At 42.1% G+C, this 20843-nt stretch overlaps 1 protein-coding gene across 6 annotated transcripts in view; it reads right to left on the bottom strand.

The window, feature by feature from the left end:
* The window catches only part of CENPE (centromere protein E), a 36904-nt gene that overhangs the window by 15382 nt on the left and 679 nt on the right, over positions 1 to 20843 (bottom strand). For 3 of the 6 annotated variants that reach the window (XM_081876608.1, XM_081876611.1, XM_081876610.1), the window contains exons 2-23: positions 19023 to 19117; positions 18681 to 18770; positions 18482 to 18600; positions 17246 to 17368; positions 16819 to 16900; positions 16247 to 16314; positions 15588 to 15653; positions 13991 to 14042; positions 12867 to 12954; positions 12447 to 12576; positions 11665 to 11784; positions 10781 to 10915; positions 9577 to 9712; positions 8298 to 8395; positions 7555 to 7611; positions 7313 to 7468; positions 5655 to 5729; positions 5308 to 5442; positions 5039 to 5173; positions 4108 to 4285; positions 2687 to 2838; positions 1588 to 1896 (exon numbers count right to left, since the gene is read on the bottom strand). In XM_081876608.1, coding sequence (XP_081732734.1) covers positions 1588 to 1896; positions 2687 to 2838; positions 4108 to 4285; positions 5039 to 5173; positions 5308 to 5442; positions 5655 to 5729; positions 7313 to 7468; positions 7555 to 7611; positions 8298 to 8395; positions 9577 to 9712; positions 10781 to 10915; positions 11665 to 11784; positions 12447 to 12576; positions 12867 to 12954; positions 13991 to 14042; positions 15588 to 15653; positions 16247 to 16314; positions 16819 to 16900; positions 17246 to 17368; positions 18482 to 18600; positions 18681 to 18770; positions 19023 to 19117 — 2599 coding nt within the window. The remainder of the gene's footprint in view (positions 1 to 1587; positions 1897 to 2686; positions 2839 to 4107; positions 4286 to 5038; positions 5174 to 5307; positions 5443 to 5654; positions 5730 to 7312; positions 7469 to 7554; positions 7612 to 8297; positions 8396 to 9576; positions 9713 to 10780; positions 10916 to 11664; positions 11785 to 12446; positions 12577 to 12866; positions 12955 to 13990; positions 14043 to 15587; positions 15654 to 16246; positions 16315 to 16818; positions 16901 to 17245; positions 17369 to 18481; positions 18601 to 18680; positions 18771 to 19022; positions 19118 to 20843) is intronic. The other 3 variants (XM_081876609.1, XM_081876613.1, XM_081876612.1) reach the window with 3 other exon arrangements.

Genomic DNA, 20843 nt, shown 5'->3' with positions numbered 1-20843 from the left:
ATACTGATTTCAGCGAAGTTACACAGTCCCAATTCACATCTAACACTAAGCCAATTTATGCTTACCAAGAATAAGCAAACTTGTGGGTTTCTGGAATGAAGATCATGGCCACAGCTCTCCTCTCCAGTACTGCTGCAGCTAAACCCAGGGCTAAACCATGGTTTGGTCTAGTGATGCACATGAACCAGGCTTTGCAGTTTGCTTCCCCCAGACAAACCACAAACAATAAACCAAGAATATGCATTGGCTATAAGCTCTTACAGTGGGGCCTCGCAAGACGAAATTAATCCGTTCCGTGAGGCTCTTCGTATAGCGGTTTTTTCGTCTTGCGAAGCAAGCCCATTGACAGCTTAGTGGATTAGCGCTATTAGCGGTTTAGCAGCTTTTAGCGGATCAGCTGATAAGCGGCTTAGCGGCTTAGGAAAAGGGGGGAAAAAGGGGGAAAAACCCGCAGGAACTCGCAAGACATTTCGTCTTGCGAAGCAAGCCCATAGGGAAATTCGTTTTGCGAAGCGCCTCCAAAACGGAAAACCCTTTCGTCTAGCGGGTTTTCCGTCTTGCGAGGCGTTCGTCTTGCGGGGCACCACTGTAGATTATGCAGAGCAAGACAAACCATAAACCCAGGTTTGGATTCAACACCAGTTTAGTCCTGGGTAGCATGAGAGCTGTCGTAATCTTTACTCCCAACAACCCACATGGCATATTGCTTTTGTTAAGCCATGGTTTCTCTTCATGTTACATGCAAACCTAGTCAGATTCAAACTAGGCTCATAGTAAGTAACACAAGGGATGTAGTGTGCTCCAGTAGCCTAAAAGGGCTTACCTCTTGCCAAATTGCAAAAAAAGAAATGAGAGCATGTCAAAATTCTGCTAAGGAGCAGAATACCCTAGAATAGAATTTACTCCTGGAATTAGTGGTTGCTATTTTGTGCGTGCACACAGGAATATAATTATAATAATAACAATATTTTTTTTATTTATACCCCGCCAATCTGGCTGGGTTTCCCCAACCACTCTGGGTAGCTTACAGCACATATAAAACATAGTAAAAACATGTTTTGTTTACAAAACAGAAAATATATCTGCTGTAGTAGCTACCAAAAATAGCAATTCCAAGTCATATTCCCGTCTTGTTTTGAGAAGCCGATGGGGATAACATGGAACCCAGTTTCATGGGTTTGGTAGCTCTACTTTCCCATTCATTCCAGAAGTGGTAAGCTGGGCTCCTTCTAGCTTAAGTAAGTAAAATGGTCATTTTTTTAAGTGTGTAGAGAAAGTGAGCACGCACAATAAGACAGCCAATTCCAGAATTGTGGGATTGGTTCAGGTTTCTTAAAAAAAGTTTTAGAAGTATTTCAGAAAGTGATTGTGATCCAAAGCAACCTCGTTAGTGCAGTAGGGTTGAGCACTTTGTGTAACAGCACATTTATGTGCCAGGCCTTGCTGCAATATAAGGAAAAACAGAAGCAAGGAGACAGTATCAAGGGCCCACTCAACTTTTCAACAAAGACTGAAGTGCAGAAATGTTTGCATCAAGAAAAGCCATCAGCTGTTGTATGGAAAGTTGGAGAACCAGGAAGGACTCACCTCTTGAGTCACTTCATGAATGGTTGCCTGTAGCTTGAGGTTTTCTTCAGATAGAAGATCTAGTTGGCATTTCATCTGCTTGTTTTCTTCTGATGCAGTCAAGAATTTCTGCTCCAGTTCATCACAGTGACATTTCAGCTCTTGAAAAGCTAGGTCATTTTGGTGCATTGCTTCAGAATTTACAAAATCTTCTTTGGATTTTAGCGCAATAGTTGCTTCGCACAGCATTCTCTCCTTCTCAGACACTTGAGCAAGCAGCATCTCTTTTTCCGAGGCCAGAGAAGCAATCATTTCGGATTTTTCAAGGATCTACATACACATATTTATATACACAGAGTATGAGCATGTAGTAGGCAGCTATTATCATCTCAGCTGTGCTTTATAATATGCGTTCTAGCTGAATGAAGGCTAAGTTTGGTTTTTAGATGTACTTTGCTCCCCTGAACTGGAAGAAAACTACCTTCTACAAGAGACTGGAGAAAAAAGCTTCAGGTTGACAGGTGATGACTGATCCAATTACATAGCCTAGTAGGGAACTGAACCCAAATATCCACAGCAATATTTCTTTATTTATAAAAATATTTAGAGACCTCCCATTATAAAATATCAGGGCTGTGTATAATCAACTTTACAAAAATACACCATAAAAGCAACACAGAATAATCATAAAACCGACTGGCTCATCTTAGAAAGTTTAAACCACTGAATAGGCCTATTGATTAAAAAAAATAAGGCATCTGAAGGTTGGTAGCAGGGTTGTTGAGGGAATATTCCATGGCATGGGACTGGCATCACTAATTGCCTGACCCCTAGCTAAAGCTAGTTGAGTTTCTGAAGCATGGGGGACAACTAATAGAATAAGCTTTCAAAAAATTAAGAGGAACGCAAGTTCTGCAACTGCTTGCGATGCCAGAACTTATTACTGATTAGAATTATTTACAGAAGTTACTGTAGTAGAAGCACCCCAGTCTTCCAGCAAGGATGATTAACTATATTCTGGGTAGAAAAAAAAAATAATCCCCATAAAGTTAAATGTGTTCTAAGAAAGCCCTGACCTAAGATACAGCTTCATGGCAGCCCACATTTAATTAGTTTTTACCTCTTTCTGGAAGATTTCAGTGTCAGGTCCCAAACGGGCTTCTAATGATGCAGCTGCTTCTTTCCTTAAAGTTGAATTCTCTTCCAGAGCTTTATTCAGTTCATCTTTTAAACCCTCAATCTTCCTTTCCAGTTCCATACATGAGAGTAAGTCTGGGGGCGGGGGGAAGTGGAAAGATTTCAATGGATAAAACTGACAAAGATTCACTACCACTGTGTTGCAAGTAAACTCTAGATATATATAGTTCTTGCTCCGTAGTTCTCAGCTTCTGTGAAAATATCCTGCTACAGCATGCACCCTTTCCACCAGTTTATACCCTGGTTTCTGACATGCAAACTTCCTTGAAAGACTCTACTTGCCTATGCACCCCTGAAGCTCAATTTCCATCTTCTCGTGGGGCTCAGCCTAAACCCACCAGTCCACTTATCCCCCTTCCCCAGTGTTTTCCCCCCTAAAAATGATTAGGGCTACTCTCATTTTGACTCAAGAAAATCACCATTTTGTAGTTCAAATTGGGAAAAATAAATACAGAAATGGACAAAAGTACAAAGATTCACAAAATGTTTGGGGTATGCGTCCCCCTGCATCCCCCCAGAAAAACACAGCCCTTGCTATGTATGCATCTCGTTTTCAAAAGCTTACCCCCCGTCTAATTCTCCAGCCCGCCCCATAGTCCTGATGTTAAGGGGCAGCAACTACTTTTATTTTAATTCCACGCAGCCACTGTCTAATGCCTGAATTGGACATCAGGAAAGCATGCCATCAGAACATAAACTGACTGAAAGCCATGAGCCTAAAGTCCCCAGTCACTAAGGTGTCTGCCAACCAAGTCCATGACTGGCTGGAAGGATGCAAGGGCAGAGAAGGACAGAGCCATAAACCTCTCCAGGGTTTTTTGTTTTAATCCTGCTGCACTGTATCAGGAATGAATGGTCAGTTGCTTTACATCAGGACTGGCTAAACGAACCAACTAATCCCAGTTGAGATGCAGCAAATAATTAAAAAATTGCTTGTTGACCATGCCACTTGCATTCAGCCTGCCTTTAACAGGGACCCAGACTTTAATGTGGCAGGACCTGCTATGTGGAACTTTTTGCCAGCAGAGATTAGGCATGAGTCAACCCCTGCTTTCTCTTAGATGTCTTTTCAGAACAAACCTTTGGGATGCAAACTCTGTGCCAAACACGCCTAGATATTTTTTCATTTACATAATCGTAGCATTATGTTTCCGTGTTGCACATTGCCTTTTTTATTAAAAGAGTGCCTTATAAATATTTAAACTAACTTTTAGGGGCCTGAACATGTGTGCCACCAGTTTTAATTCATAAAAAATAGTAATTCCTCAGCTAACAGAAGTTCAGGAAAAAGCCCAACTGTGCGAAGAACCTTCTTGTTCTATATCAATTCCATAAAAAAGGTACCATTTGGAACTCTTCCCTCCAAAAGCGATGCCAGCTTTGAATTTTCCTGCAGGTAGTACTGCAATTCTTTCTGCAAGTCAGACTGCATTTTCTTGTAGGCGACTTTCCCAGAATCTAACTGTCTTCTGTAACTCTCAATGTCTTTTTCCATTTGCTTGTATGTATCTGAGAGCTGGTCCTACATGGGAGCAAATTAAAACGCCATTACCCGTGTCCATTTACATGCCAGGACAGTGGCAGATTTGTACACAGTGCCACGTACTTCAGTAGCACTATCCTCTCCCTCTTCCAGATTGTATTAGCACTGTTATCCCAGCCCATGTCACCCCAAGGAAGCATCACTGGGATTCTACTAGGAAACTAGCAGAACTCACAGGCAAGGCCCTATTGGAAGCTTATTATTTTACTGTATTTCCTAAGCTATTGCCATACTGCCCGTCATAAAAAATGGGACACAGGGCAGTTTACATCTGATTTAAGGCAATAAAAAGCTATTGCCATACTGCCCGTCATAAAGCTATTGCCATACTGCCCGTCATAAAAAATGGGACACAGGGCAGTTTACATCTGATTTAAGGCAATAAAAAGGCATATACAAAAGAAAAGATAAAAAATTATCATAAATTGCACAAAAGGATGTAATTAGCAGCAACACAACTCAGAAATTACTTCACACACCAGCCTTTTAAAACCTGACTCCAAAAGGTGAGTTTTGACCTGGTTTCTAAGCAAATATAGAGGCACACCTCAGTGGGGAAGAAATTCCCCAGACATAAGCCATTAGGAAAAGATGGGGGTTTTTGTTCCCTCCCCCCATGCTTATATCAGGTACTGACAAAAGGTCACAAAAAAGAATTGTATCTGTTCACTCAGACATTACATAAAAGGCAAGTAAAAACCTACGCCATCCCAAGTCCACATATACACACACCATTTTTTCTTTTAGTGCTATGTTTTCACTTCTGAGGAATGAAGATTCTCTCTTGGAATCCAGTGCTACCGCCTCAACATCACTGAGAGACTGCTTCATTTTTTGCATTTCGTCCCCCGAGTTATTCAAAATCTGCTGAAAGTATGAGAACATGAGGGTAGTGTGTAAGTGTATGTATATGCCACCCACCCACCCTGCAAGAATCCCCAGGAATCAAGGACAAATTAAAAACAACCCTGCTTAAATAAAGAAGAAAGATTCAGACGTACTGATGACACATCGCTTTCCCCACTTTCTGTCTTTGCTTCTCTCATAAGATTTCTTAGCTCACTGACATGGTTTTCCAGTGCTTTGATTTTATTGTTTTGCTCCTCGATCTGCAAGGCTTTTGACATTACTTCCTCCTGATAAAGCAAGAAAGAGGAAAAACACCAGAAGTGCAGAGTGTTTAGGCACACCTTTCCATTTCCCAGCTTGATGGGGGGGGGCTTAGGTGTTGCGCAGCATGACATTAAAATTGACAAACCGACCAAAGAATTCAAGGCATTTGGCTAAGACTAAACAATAGTGTTCTGTTTCATTATACATGCAAGGCCTACCACCACCAGCAGCTCACCTGCAGATCTTGATTGCAAACTTCAGCATTTGTAATAATAGCCTTTAAGCTGGAAATTTCATGCATTAGTTGCATCTGTGGAGCAATCGAAGCAAAATGGCATAAGCAGTTAGGAAGCACCTTTCAGTAAGGTTTACCTGCAGTCACCCACCACAAAAACAAGCAGCCCCTGCATTCAGCTCCCCTCCAAACCACAGCGGAGCCAAGTTGTTACTATAGAACACATAGCAGAAAATTTTGTGAGCATCCATTGCTTACAGTGGTGAGAAGCCCTGGGAAATAAAGTCTTAACGTCGCATTACTAACAGGGCTTTTCAAATCGTCAAAACAAAAAGGGCAGAACGCACTGCTAATATATGCTGACAAGTGTTTTGCAGAAGATCAGGTCCACTCTTTTTCTAGCATGCATTAGTTGGGGGCTAATTGATTTAAATAAATTCATATCCCATTCTTGCCTTTCTTCCATGCTGCAACTCAAAGAGTGGCTGTTTTCACACGTCACAGCAAACCATGCTTTACTGTTAATGTAAGATGGTGCTTACTTCACTCCTCTCATAGCACAGCCTACATATCACAATATAAGCACAAAAACAAGTGCAGTTTTGCTTGGGTTTTGTTGTGTGTGTGTTTTTTGCAGTTACAGGATTAGCATTTGTTTTAATCTCATGTTGCTAAATTATCTCTAAGGGTCTCAGACCGAAAAGGGTGGAGTATAGATATTTTAACAAAATGAAATGAAACATGAAATAAGAGAGAAGCCTTGGCTGCATGTTGAAAGGAGATGGGGTCAAGTGAAATTCTTTTGGCACTACCACGTTCTTTATGTTCATAGGCCATACTGGAAACAGTGGAAGAAACAGAGCAGGGTCAAGACAATTGTGTTAGACCCAGTTTTGTTGCTGGGGGTGTGAGATGCAGCACTTTTCAGCAGCTAAGATGGGTCCATCAGCTGTGCATCCCTGTCCCCCTAATGGCCACAGTGATCCATGCTATCACCATTTCCTAACTAGACTACTGCAGTGTCGTACCTGGGGCTGCTTCGGAAGACTGAAAAAATTAGACACTTCTTAAATACAGGTGAAGGGAACACATCTCATCTTCCCTGAAGGAAAGGTACTGACTGCTAGTCTGTTTGAACCCAGTTTACAGTGCCAGCACTTACTTTTAAAATCTTATGTGGCTCTGAGATCCAATATCACTGGAACCTGCCATTTTACTAGCACCAAAGGATGTTTTCTGCCACCCCCTTTCTAACGAGGGCATAAAATTAAAACGACTGGGTTGATTTGAGAAGGGCAGTGATCAGGGGATATTCTCTGCAGTGGCACCCTTTTTATTTCTCCAGGCATTCAAGCATGTCTCTTGCTTTAATCCTGCTGATGTATATAAGCACTACTGAGTTTATTGCTTCTGCTGCTTCAATATTTAACTGAGTTCAATTCAGACTAAGTTAGTTGCCATAATCCCATTGCTTTCAATTGGAGTTCACTTAAGTCATAAAACAATGTTCATATTAATTTAAATGAGATCTGCATGCAACAGAGTCAGGATCCAGCTAATTTTGATTTTGTTTAAATGATTTTGTCAGCCACTCAGAAAGTTGTAAAAAGAAAAGATGGTCTAGAAATAGGATTATTTACACACCCACTTTGTCTTACCTCTTGTTCCTTTGCTGTCTCTCTTTCGAGAGCCACAAACTCATAAATGGACATTTTCTCCTTCAACTCTTTGAGCTCACATGCAGTCTGCTCTTTCTCCATTTGCAGGTTTTTTAGTTCTACTTTTAAGGCTTGTTGTTCAGTGATAGCATTATCCTACCCAGGAGAGAGGCAGAGTGAGATTAAAAGGTTTTACCTACACTTTCAAATTAAATTCCTAGAGAACGCTGAAGCTGACTTACCCTCTCATCTACTAGGGTTTCACAAAGCATGACAGAATCTGCAAAATCTTTATGAATCTAGAAGAAAAATATTTTTGAAAGTTACAAGATGCCTCCTCTGTTACCTAGTTAAATTTCATCTCCTTACCAATATTTTATTTAAACTCATTTTTTAATGGTCGCTTTTCATGCCCTAAGAATCTCAAAGTGACTTACAAATATGCAAAAACCTTAATACTGAAAGCACTTACTTGTTCCTTCAGCATTATATTGGTAGCTCAAAAGTGTTGTTGCCAAAGCCCTACTGAGAGCTAGACAACATTTGTATACTAAGTTCCAGCCACACGCTGGCAAGGCTGGCAAGTTTTGGGAGCTTGCAAAAAAACCCTGAAAAGGAGGTGAGCTTTCCAAACCACAGAATTTCTCTCCCCTAAATTCTGCTGATTCAGTTCCACCCCACTGAACCAAATGTAAAACAAGTCATGTTGATCCAATATAGTTAATAGGGAGTAACTAAGAAATTGTTGTTGCAAAAAAGAATAGGAGAGGAAGCCTGCAAAGGGGATACTCTCTGCTCCCATCTTTGTTCTTGGAATAGGAGTGGGAACCTTTTTCATTCCAAGGGCGACATTCATTTCTCAGCAACCTTCTGGGGGCCATATGCATGAGGTGGGAGGGGTCAGAGAAAAATTGGGTGGTACAATGAATGTAAATTTCACCTCTGGTGCAGCAGGCTAGTTTCCACACACATAAATACCACTTACCAAACCAACCTCAGATCCTGGAATCCATTCCTCTTCAGGAATTGTAACACTGGCTGTCATCCATTGATCATCATGTTCCGAGAACTCTGAAGATACAGCTGAAAGACAACCCATTTTGCCAAAATAAAAGTGTGTATACTTAAGATGCAGATAAGGGAAGTAACAGTACCACTCTGTTCTGCCTTGGCCAGACCACAACTGGAAAACTGGGTCTAGTTCTGGGCACCACAATTTAAGAAGGCGATTGACAAACTGGAACGTGTGCAAAGGAGGGTGACTAAGATGATCAAGGGTCTGGAAACCAAGTCTTATGAGGAAAGTTTGAAGGAGCTGGGTATGTTTAGCCTGGAAAAGAGGAGACTACGGGGAGATATGATAGCCATCTTCAAATAACTCAAGGGCTGCCAACAGAGTAAGTTTGTTTTCTCCTGCTCTGGAGGTAGGACTTGAACCCATGGCTTCAAGTTACAAAAAAGGAGATTCCGACTAAACACCAGGAAGAACTTTCTGACAGTAGGAGCGGTTCAACAGTGGAACTGACTCCCATGCGAGGTTGTGGACTCTCCTTCCTTGGAGGTTTCTAAGCAGAGGTTAGATGACCATCTGTCATGGATGCCTTAGCTGAGATTCCTGCATTGCAGGGGGTTGGATGAGATGACCTTTGGGATCCCTTCCAACGCTACAATTCCATGACTAAGTTCTTGAGAGAAATGCAGAAAGATGTAGAGAAAGGAACTGAGCTTTGGTTACCTTGGGACCCAATGGGTCTAATTCTCCCCTGCCATAGGAGAAAGAGAGCATGAGCAGCCAAATGCAAACAAGCGAGAGTTAGCTACAGTAGCCTTTGCTAGCATTTGCAAGGAAGCCAGCTGTCCCTAGTGCCTAAAGACTGATATCAGAATCAGATCTCTGGAGCAACCAGGAGATAAACGGAGCATGCTAAGTTATGCCAAGAGCCCTCTTGCCCTTCTCTGTCCTCTTCAGATCTAGCAATAGCATTCAATAGAATTAACATATGCAGCTTAAAGACAGCCTTCAAAATAGCTAAAATAGTTTAACTATTTGCAGCTCACTGTGGATATGTTAAACAATGTATTATCTAAGTTCTAACATATCCCAACCTACAATTCTTCAGCCCATATTTTATATAGCAACCTGGAGGTAGGCTGTATGAATTGTGTATTGATTTGTAATGATTTGTTGGGTCTCTGGACCGTAATAAAGATTGATTGATTGATATAGCACCTTTTTAAATAGTTCCTACGCATAACAAACTTACACTCTTCCATCTCTGATAGACAAGACAAAGATGTTTTAAACTGTTTGGCTTTTGATGGAAAGCTTCCCAGGAGACATTCCCCTCCTTCCTGGTTTATTGCTCCTGGAGCCCAGGTCACCCTCCGCTTCCTTCGAACCTTAAAAAAAAATAATCAAAAAAATCAAGGCACATAGGAGAATTAAAGGAAGTTAGATCTTTTTATAAGCACAATCCCATTTGCTGATGTCTTGGAATTTGTACGTGGCCTAGTGACGACAAATTCAGTTGAAGCTAGCGTTTGTAGGTTCTACCAGAAGCATTTGCAAAAAAAGTTGCAAATGGAGAGGGGAAACTTTCCTAAAACATGTTTGCAAGCACCATAAGCAACTTGAACTCGCTGTGTCTCACTAGTTGGGTGAGAAGTAGCAGCTACAGAATTCTACACAAAGCTCTATTTTAAAGGCTGGGAGCCGGGGAGAGCAACTTAAGACACAACTATCACATGCCCTTCGATCCCAGCCCTTGGTTGGGGGCACATGGCATCCTTCTCACGCTGCCCTCCACGAGCCGCAAAGTTGCGCGGGGCCCTTGGTGGCGAGGGCTGGACTGGAGAGCAGCAGGTTCCATTCACCCTCCACCCTCCTGGCACCATTAAAGCACACTCAGTCACTGGTGCCTGTTCTTATACCAGCTTCCCAGTATGAGCTTCCTGCTTCAAGCATGCCTTAACAGAGCTATGTTAAGCTTCCACACATTGGAAGGGCCTTTTCTACAGTGGCACCCTTCTAGTCATTCCCAGGTTTCCCTCGCCCCATTTACAGTGGTACCTCGCAAGACGAAATTAATTCGCTCTGCGAGTTTTTTCGTCTTGCGAAGCACGGATTTTGGAAAAGCTTCAAAAATCACCAAAGTCTTCAAAAACCTCAAAAAAGGCTACCACACCGCGTGCTATGAGTTGCTCCTCGAAGTCAAGTCGCAACTGCACCCCCTGAATGCACGGTTTTAAGAAAAAGGAAACAAACTTGCAAGACAAAGGAAACAAACTTGCAAGACGTTTTCGTCTTGCGAAGCAACTCAAAAAACGAAAAACTCTTTCGTCTTGCAAGTTTTTCGTCTTACGAGGCATTCGTCTTGCGAGGTACCACTGTAGTTTTTTAATAACAGCTGCTACAAGAACCACCAGTTTTCCACCGAAGGTCCCACAACACAAATTTTTAAATATTACCTTGAAGTCTTGCGCTGATGCAAAAGAAGGTGCCGTCACCAGCATCTCAGTGAGAGCCCTTATTTTCTCCTGCTGTTCTTTTTGAAGAGCGTTCTTCTCTTCAATTATCTGTGCCAGCTGGGATTGTGGTGAAACCTACAAAGGGAAAGCATCAATACCAAAGGTCGAAAGGCACACAATGTTGTTCATAGTAAGGTGTATGTGATTTCCCAAGAAATACAAAAAATACCCTTCATAACAGATTTTCCTAAGACCTGCTGAAAACTTACATACTTTTGGGAATACTTTTACTACCCCAGGCCAAATTTTCAATCTATCTTGGGGTAGTAAAATCCCTCAAAACAAATCCATGTGTGTGGTGCCTGGAGAAGGTATTGAAGTTTACATTACAGAAAAATTTACCCTATCATGCTACATTGGCTAGGATACCCGTGTGCTTTTGTGTAGACCCCTCCTTGCTTGCGAGGACTGTGGTTGTTTGTTTGTATATTACTGTGATGGTAATAACGTACTGTAAGTACTAATGGCTGTGAAGGTTAAACATCAGCATTAAACAATGAAAGCATTTAAGTTCCATGAAATTGTGTCTGCAACCCCCAGTGTGGAAAGGGTTGCAAACACGCAACAACCAATTAATGTGCATCCGAAAGACATGAGATAGCATATGGCGATGAACCTGGAAGTGACCCAAAAACGTTGCTCAGCATGTCACAAAAATGGCATAACAGGGCTGTGGTACACTTATACATGCTCCTCCAACATATGTGGGGGCAGGGAATGGAACCCCTGCACGAAATGGTCATCAACTTTATTAAGAGTTGCCATTGAAATTCGGCCAGACTCTACCCATTCCAGCCTCTTAGATTTCAAGGTAGACAACTTACCTCTTCTAGGCGTCGTTTCAGGTCTTCTATTTCTGAACGATATCTCTTCAGAAGGGCATCCTCAGTTAGAACTTCGTTTACTATGGGGCTATTTTTCATATTTTTAGCTGTACTGGCAAACTAGGAGACATGGGCACATGGACTCAGAACTGCTCTTTGAAGGTGAAGTTAGGAAAAAATTACATTTGTGCAAAATCTCTTTTTGAAAATTACAGAAGTATTGAATCATAAAAATCAACATTTGCTATTACAGTAAATACAAATGTGACGCATTAAACAAAATGTTGCAGCATACCTTCACCTCCCCACAGAAGGGGTTAGCCAATCTTGTGCCCTCCAGTTGTTGTTGAACTACAACTCCCATCATTTGACCATGTTGACCATGGCTGATGGGAGCTGGAGTCCTCCAACATCTGGAGGGCAACAGATAAGCTATCAGGAGCTCAAGTAGGCCACCCCCCCAGCTTTTCCTTTTCCACCTGATATTCAAGACTCCATGACTACCCTGAAAGCTTAGTCTTCACAGGCTCTCTTTTTAAAAGAGTTGAAGGGGTTGCTTCTGCAAATGTCAGTATCCATGCCAGCTATTAGAGGAAGTGCTAGGCTACTTCCCATTGAAGGGGAAGTCTGATTTCTCATAGATCCATAACTGCAGATACATATACTAGAACAAAGCATGCAAGTTTAAAGAGAAAGGGAAATAATTTCTTGCCTACTTGTCACTTTGGGCAATTTTGCCCACAAACCTTTTCGGGGAAGGAAATGGAACTGTACGGTTTTACCTGGAGTGTGCTAAGAGTTTCTTCTAAGGATGCCGGAGTGACTGTGCAGATAATAACAGTCTTAGCATTTCCACCCAGCGAATTCTGCAGAATCCGTGTCAGTTTGCTATCTCTGTAGTTAATGTAGCCTCTGGTGAAAGAGGATGACCAAAAAAGGAACAAGGAAGTTTTTACTTATTAAGTAGAGGCAAAATTGGCCCAAGAGCTGATCAATTACATAGGACAGAGACAGCCCAATGTGGTGTCTTCCAAAGGTTGTTGGATGACAACTCCCATCAGGCCCAGACAGATGGCCTGTGGTGGTGGGAACTATAGTCAAACCATCTAGGGATGGTACTACATTGGCTGCCTGGTCTAGAATCAAGTGAGAACACTTTTCAATACAGCACAAAGAACCTTTCTTAACTACATTGTCCTTACCCAGCCTGATCGTCACATAGCTTCTTGATAACTTGGCCCAAGATGGAGAGGCTCCGGTTTATATTGCAACCTTCTTTGAGACGAATCCCTAGGCATCAAACATAATTTTATTTTCAGACAGCTCCTTCCACAAAATTTGTTTTGCTACCATATTGGGAGTTAACATAGTCAAGAGCTCTTGAATTTGATTGCTTCTTCATTCTCCATTTCACCCCCTTCTGTATTGTTTTTACCTGCCCATAGGCTCACAATCTTTTCAGATATGAAAATAGATTCCTATTAAGAGAAAGTTTTAGGCACTTCATAAACTGTTAAATAACAATACTGGGCAGTATCCAAAGTTGCCTGTCTCCTGACAGAAGACAACTATCAGCAGAATGGGCATTTTTCAGTGATTCCCCATTCCGTCCTTAAATCTGCTGTAGATGATTCCTCAATCCTCTGCAGCAGATTAAAGAGGGGCACAGGGTCCTGTGTAGGGTGCATCACCAAAAAAATGTATCTCTCCCCTGTTTTGCCAACCAATTCCTTCTGTCAATGAAAGGACAGCATTGGAGACACCCAATAAGATTTCAACATTAGTAGTGTGATGAATTATGCTATTTAACTCAGAAACATTGAATAACTTCAGACAAAAGGAGGAAGATAACGCTAGAAGGCCTATAACCAAATATTATATTTGTTAAATTTATATACCACCCTTCATCCAAGGATCATGGGGCAGTTTACAATAGTCTCTGCAGAAGCAGGGATAAGGAACTTGTGGTCCTCCAATGTGTTGTTGGAAGACAACTTCCATCATTGCTGACCACTGGTCATATTGACTAGGATTGCTAGGAGTTTGTATCCCACTTCTAGAGCACCACAGATTCTTCATCCTTGCCATAGAGAAGTTAGATTTTTGTGCAAGAGTCTACCAGGTGGGAATGTTACATCTGCATCAGTCTTTTGTTCCAGATATGATGAATTTTACTGTTAAGCTGTAAATGGCTTACATAAATAAGAGCAAGCATGCCCAGCAACAGAACCCTGGGGGTGGGAATTACTTGTTGGGTTTTTTACATGTTTTACAAGTTAGGATTTAGCAGATTACCAGAAAAGCTCAATCATCATCAGCTACATACCTTCAGCACCAGTCTGGCTAGCTCTTTCGCTTCCTGCCAGATCTACGAAATTCTGAAAATTCAAGACAGACTGTGTTAGACACCAGTCTCACACAAGATCTATTCAAATCACCTATTGATTGAACGACTATATTCCAAACAGCGGCAGATGAAAGCCTGAGACAAATGAGTTCCTGAGACTACATGAGCAGAAAAAGGTCCCTGGCCAGGAGTTTAAATCAAAGGATCAACAATTTTGTACAGCACTGGTCACTACATCTGGGAGAAAATACGTTCAACTGAACAACATTTAACATTTCACGAAAGCGAAAGAATAGAGGAAATGTGTGTTAAAGGGAGCCAGCCAAATTGTAGATTGCATCTCAGATTCAGGATGGTCTGCAACAGAAGAAAAAGGTAGAAGGATGTGCATACTCTCCGATGTGATGTTTTGACCACTTTAAGAAGAACAGACATAACTGAATTTCTATTATAGTCCAAGGAACCAATGTTGGTCTCTCAACCTCACCTACCTCATAGGGTTGATGTAAGGATAAAATGGAGGGGGACAAAATCAAGTAGGCCACCTTAGCTTCTCGAAGATGGGGCATAAATGTAATAATATGGGGATTGTTTAGTCTGCACCTCTTCAGTATGTTCCAGCAATGTCAATGGAACTTACTTTTGAATAAGCATTATGACTGCTGTGCCAAACCGACTGGAAACCCAGAGCAACTGAATTTCTGCTGCTGCTATTTCTCAGGCAGAAACAGCCCTATTAAACACTTCAGAAGTTCATTAGCCTTCCACAGTCCCAATATATATTTGGCTCTGCCGGCCAGATCTCAAACAGAAAGCACACAAGGCTGGCTCAATATATTTCACTACCTGAGCCGAAGCAGAAGATGGCACCCCTCCCCTCTTTCTGTATAGCCATGTCAACCAGACTGGTGGCAAGACAACATCCTCTACTTCGTCTTAGGGCAGCAGCCTAGCTTAGGGGGCAGAGTGGGTCATGTGGCACACAAACCTCTTTCTTCCAAATGTTAAAGCATTTGGGGCTTTCAGAGAAAAGGCAAGTTAAGGACCTGCTAGAGGTGTATAAGATTATGCATGGTATCGAGAAGGCAGATATAGCTAAGTTTCTCTCCATCTCTCTCATATAATTCTAGAACTCAGGGCCAGTCAACAAAGCTAAGATTCAGGACAGACAAGAGAGAGAACTTCTTCACACAGTACATAGTTAAACTACGGAATTCACTCACCCAATACATAGTAATGGCCACCAACTTGGAAGCCTTTAAAAGAGGATCAGACAAATCCATCGAGTACAAGTCTAGCAAGGACTACTAAGGGTTACGATGGCTAAGTTCCACCTCCACTACCAGCTGCTGTGAATCTTAAGTAGAGCAACTGCTGTTAAGCTGGGGTCCTGCTTGGATCTTGGGCACCTGGTTCACCACTGTGAGGACAGGATGCTAGAACAAACAGGCCATTGGTCTGATACAGCGGGGCTCGTCTCATGTTCCTGTAATGCACACAAGCTGCAGCATCCTTCAATAGTGGTTTTTTCTACCAACCCATTACAAACCTCAGTTCTATTTTTCAAAGAACTCACCAAGTGAGATACCATTACAGCGCCATCGTAGCTTGAACTATCAGTCTTCTCTTTGCTTTCAATTATCTTTAAAAAAAGCAAGCAAGGTTGTGAAATTGTTTTACTATCACAGCACAAATTATAAACCAACAAAAATAGCCACCACAAATTGTGACGTGTGGGTCTATATACTGTAGCACACCTACCCTCGACCAACAGAACCTAGAACTGGCATATCTTGTGGAATGTTCTCCCCAGGGAGGCATGCCTGGTGCTTTTGTTACATATTTTAGGTGCCAGGCAAAAATATTCCTCTTCTCCTAGGCCTTTGGTTAATTAAACGATCAATGGCCTTTTAAACTATGTGTTTTATTGTTTTTGTTTATTCTTATGGCATATATTTTTGTGTTTTTATATTGTAAATTGCCCAGTGGTAGAATTGTATAACAACAACAACAACAAATATCTCCCTCTCATATCCTTCCAGACATCATAGCCAGGTACTAACCAGGAATAGGGAACCTGGTGCCCTCTGGATGTTGTTGGATTCCATCTCCCATCAGTATGGCCAATGGTCAGAACTGATGGGACTTTGGAGTCCAGGAACATCAGAGAGGGCCAGAGGTTTCCGATCTCTGAACTAAAAGAAATCAGTAAAATAAAAATTCATGATCACTTACCATGCGGAAGATTGCATGCGAGCGGCTACTTCTGTCATTCATATTGGTTTCACCATAGTGTCTGTTTTCTATTCAGAACAAAACACAATAAAGTTGATGGATTTAGAAGTACAGTGGTACCTTGGGTTATGAACAGCCTAGTTAAACTTTCTGGATTATGAACACTTCAAACCTGAAAATGAGTGTTCCGGGTTGCGGGTTTTTTTTGGGGGGGGGGTATACGAACGTACTCCGTTCGGGGGTGCACTTCCATTTGGAGTGCCACACTTCCATTGTCATCTGGTTGGTGGGCGCACAACTCCCCCCCTTGCCGCTATGGGAGGTGCACCTCTAGGGAACATTTCCCGCAGCAGCGGGGCGGGGGATCTGTGTGGATCCCAGTTCAGCTACTGATTGTTTTTAAAAGTCTGGAACGAATTAATCCATTTTGCATTACTTTCTATGGGAAGGTGCACCTAGGTTTTGGAACGAACTTCCGGAACAGATTAAGTTCGTAAACCAAGGTACCACTGTATCAGAGCTGTACAGGAAGCTCTGTATGTGTTTAAGTCACACCAGATATTAAGTCTTACTTTCTCCTTTCTGCAGCCAGCTCACAACTTGCTCTGGAGAAACCACCACCTCTTCGCTCAGATCTTCAACAAAGATTTGCCTCTACAAGAGATTTTAAAAAATAAAATAAAAATAAAATAAAATAAAATAAAATAAAATAAAATCACATAACATAACATAACATAACATAACATAACATAACATAACATAATATTGATTCTAGGTGTTACCTCTTTGTATATAGGCAATGCAAAGCTATTAGGCAGTTAGCTAACTTTAGGTCAACTTTAAGAAAAATAGATTTTAATCAACGCAGAAGCAAAATGGGCAGAGTCCAAGTAGGCAACTGTCAACACCATGCTGACTTCCAGAATTTTACTTTCCCTGTTACAAGGCCATGTGGGAGCTTTGGCACTGTCACTTGGAAAGGTAGCGATGGTTACTTACACTGATGTCTTCACGAACAACCAAGGGTTTCTTTTTTTTTATGTTGCTGCACAGTAGATCCTGAACTCTATCATTGTGGATTTCCATATATGATACACGGAGTAGGAACTCCCTGTCAGGATTCTAAAAAAGTAAAGAGCATGCATGCATCAACATCCCTAATTGTAGAGAACTAATGTAACATGGCTCCCTGCCCCCTCCACCCCATCCAATGCCATCGCTAAAACATTCCCACCTGCCTTATGAACTATACTACAGATGGGGAACTATGGACCTCCAAATGATGCTGCACTGCAGCTCCTATCAGCCCCAGCTAGCATAGCAGATGGATGTGATGGGATCAGACTCCAACAACTTCTGAAGAACAACAGAGTTTCCCATTCCTGATCTCTATACAGTCGTACCTCATTTTGCGGCCGGGATCCGTTCCAGAGCCCCAGCCACTAGCTGAAAAGGATGCAGGGCAAAGCGCTGCGTCTGCGCACGCGTGCGGAGCTGTTTGCGCTTCTGCAAATGCGCGAGCAGCAAAGCCAGAGGTAACCCGTTCCGGTACTTCAGGGTTTGCCGCAGACGTTTGCTGGAATGGACGCTAGACAAGGTAGACATTCGCGGAGGTACAGTGGTGCCCCGCAAGACGGAAAACCCGCTAGACGAAAGGGTTTTCCGTTTTGGAGGTGCTTCGCAAAACAAATTTCCTATGGGCTTGCTTCGCAAGATGAAAATGTCTTGTGAGTTCCTGCGGTCCCCCCCTTTTTCTAAGCCACTTATCAGCTGATCCGCTAAGCCGCTTATCAGCTGATCCGCTAAGCCGCTTATCAGCTGATCCGCTAAGCCGCTTATCAGCTGATCCGCTAAGCCGCTTATCAGCTGATCCGCTAAGCCGCTTATCAGCTGATCCGCTAAGCCGCTTATCAGCTGATCCGCTAAGCCCCTAAGCTGCTAATAGCGCTAATACGCTAATGGGCCTGCTTCGCAAGACGAAAAAACTGCAAGACGAAGAGACTCGCGGAACGGATTCTTTTCGTCTTGCGAGGCACCACTGTATTACTGTTTGGTTCCACTCACAATACTTAATGGCCAACAAGATTATTATGTGGGAAATGGAAACTGCTATATAGGGGCTGCACAGCCTTTTCTCCTAAGTGGAGCTAAGAAATCATCAAAGCAGGTTCAATATGCAGCTTTGCAGCACTAATATGGTATCTGAAACAAAGTTCATCTAGTAGAAAAACTTACTCCACAGATGCTATTGAAAACATCATTGATGGCCATCGGTATGATTCCTGGGCAATCTTTAGTGCCCAACATTGTGTAAGTTTTCCCCGAAGCAGTTTGGCCATAGGCAAAAATAGTTCCTAAAAGGAAAAGCAATGGTTATCTCAGACCACTACCCAAATACAGTGCAAGCATTCAAATGTGTTGATCTTTAAGGTACCATTATATCCCTGAACAGCAGACTTTATAATTGAAGCAGCCACCCCTTCGTAGACTTCTGTGGTATTTTCTGAAGAATGAAACACCCGATCTTCAAAAAGAAAAAAAAAAGAAAAAAGGTTTAGTTCACAGAAATCAAACTCCATCTTCAAGATTTGTCAGATTGCCAACTTGTAAGTTAGACTGGTAGAAACACACCTGGCTGCTTTCAAAAAAGTTGTTTGCATGTTTTTATGGTATACCAATATTTATGTACTTAATAAAATTTATACAGCACTTGATTGTAAACAAACAAACCCTCAGAGAAGTTTGCAAAGTATTTCAGTGTTTATTGAGTGCTTACCAAAGGTGAAAGATTTTGTCCCATCAACCTGAGATATGGTGCATTCCTCAGTTTTCCACAAAATGTTCTGTTTCTCTTCATGGTCTGCATTCTCTCTTAAGGAACAAAACACTGTTAGATCCCAGAGTATAGAGAAATTGATGGTGTTAAAGAAATACTTAGACCCACACTGATCTTCTAATTGTCTGGTCCTGAGACTATCTCAGGGGCCCACACTCACCAGCCCTACTTAAGAGGCTCCTCATGAGGCTGAAGGAACATCGCTCAGCTGTGAGCATGAAGGTCGCTCCCTGCAAGGCCCTTTCCACCTGGCCTAGGGGGCGGGACCCACATTCACCAGCCCTACTATGTTAAATATGTATTCTGTAGTTTACCTCTTTTGTAATGTTTTATTTAGAAATCTTTAAGATCATATTTTAGTGTTCTGTTCTGTTGCTTTGACTGTATACTCTATATTTGACTTTCTTCAGATTATGTTTTATTGATTAAATATGCTGTAAACCGCTGTGTGATTTTTCTTAAAAATATAAAGCGCTATAGAAATTTTAAAAATAAAAAAAATCTAGAGATGTTTGCAGCTGTTGACTTAACATTATGACAATGTGCAAGTTATATGGAATACCTTGCTGTGCAGAGCATGTGCAAAGCGCATTGTAAGCACTTATCTGTATCCAAATTTAAGGGTGGTGGACCAGTCCTAGGAATGAAGCACCTGTGAGTGTTTGCTTTGTCCCTCTGAGAACAACTTTTAAAATCCAGCTCCTGTTTGATTAAATGCCTTTAAAGCATGCCTGCTCTAGAGTATACCCATACCCTTCTGGAGCATTTTAGACATAATATTCACTTTCTGAAGATTATAAAACAAGTGCATCTCAGATTTACAGCACAACTCTTTACACGTCTACCTAAAAGACAGATAGCATTTTTAGGATATGGTTTTATTGACACATACTTGTATATACAACCTGAGCATAGGATGGGCTCACAGCATTAACACCCTAGCAGATCTTGCTTCTCCATAAATCTCTAGGGCTGCTCCCTCCCACCTGCTGCCAGAGCTTTGGGATTTAGCGCATGGAGCATGTCAAGCCATCCTCAAGCCCACTCCAAAACTCAACACACCAACTCTAGCTATAGTTTGCCTACTGTTCTTCTGGCTATTGTTGTTCTACTTACAAGATGATGTTGCCTCCAATCAAGTGAAGGTGGTGGGGAAATGGCTAACATTTTCTGGAGAACACCATCACCCTAGTGGTCGCTATGGAAATACAGCTTACTCTAAGATGCTGAGGATGCCATTAGCCTCACAGATAAAGCCATAGCCCCCGCAAACAGGGAACCAAGCATTCTCAGTAGTGGCTGAAGAAGGTTCCTGGCCTTAGATGGAGAACAAAGGAGGCTTTCTGTCCACCTCATGTCACCCACCCAAAGGTAACTGGGGGCTAGAACGAGAATGGCTGCAAGCAGCTGAGTTTACTTATTTAACTTATATGCCACCCTCTACAAGGAGCTAAAGTGGCTTTGCACGTCTCCCCACTTCCTCACTTAATTCCCCATAATGGCCCTGCAAGGTAGGTTAGGCTGTCAGTCAAGTGACTGGCCCAAGCAAGCCACATGGCCGAGCGAGGATTCGAACCCTGGTCTCCCAGCTCCTAGTCCGATGGTTCCCAACGTGGGGCACACACCCCACAGGGGGGCAATTTGAGAATGAGTTATCAACAGTCAATGGCCTTTTAGGCTTCCTCCATGTGAATAGGAGTTCGCTTTTTGAATAATAAGAATTATCTGTCACAGGGGAGGGGGGCATCAGGATTTTAGAGA

The sequence above is a fragment of the Podarcis erhardii genome (genome assembly GCF_964252035.2).
Source record: "Podarcis erhardii genome assembly, chromosome: 9".
Taxonomy (NCBI): domain Eukaryota; kingdom Metazoa; phylum Chordata; class Lepidosauria; order Squamata; family Lacertidae; genus Podarcis; species Podarcis erhardii.
Note: the sequence above shows the minus strand (reverse complement) of the source record. Positions and strands in the feature narration are given on the sequence as shown.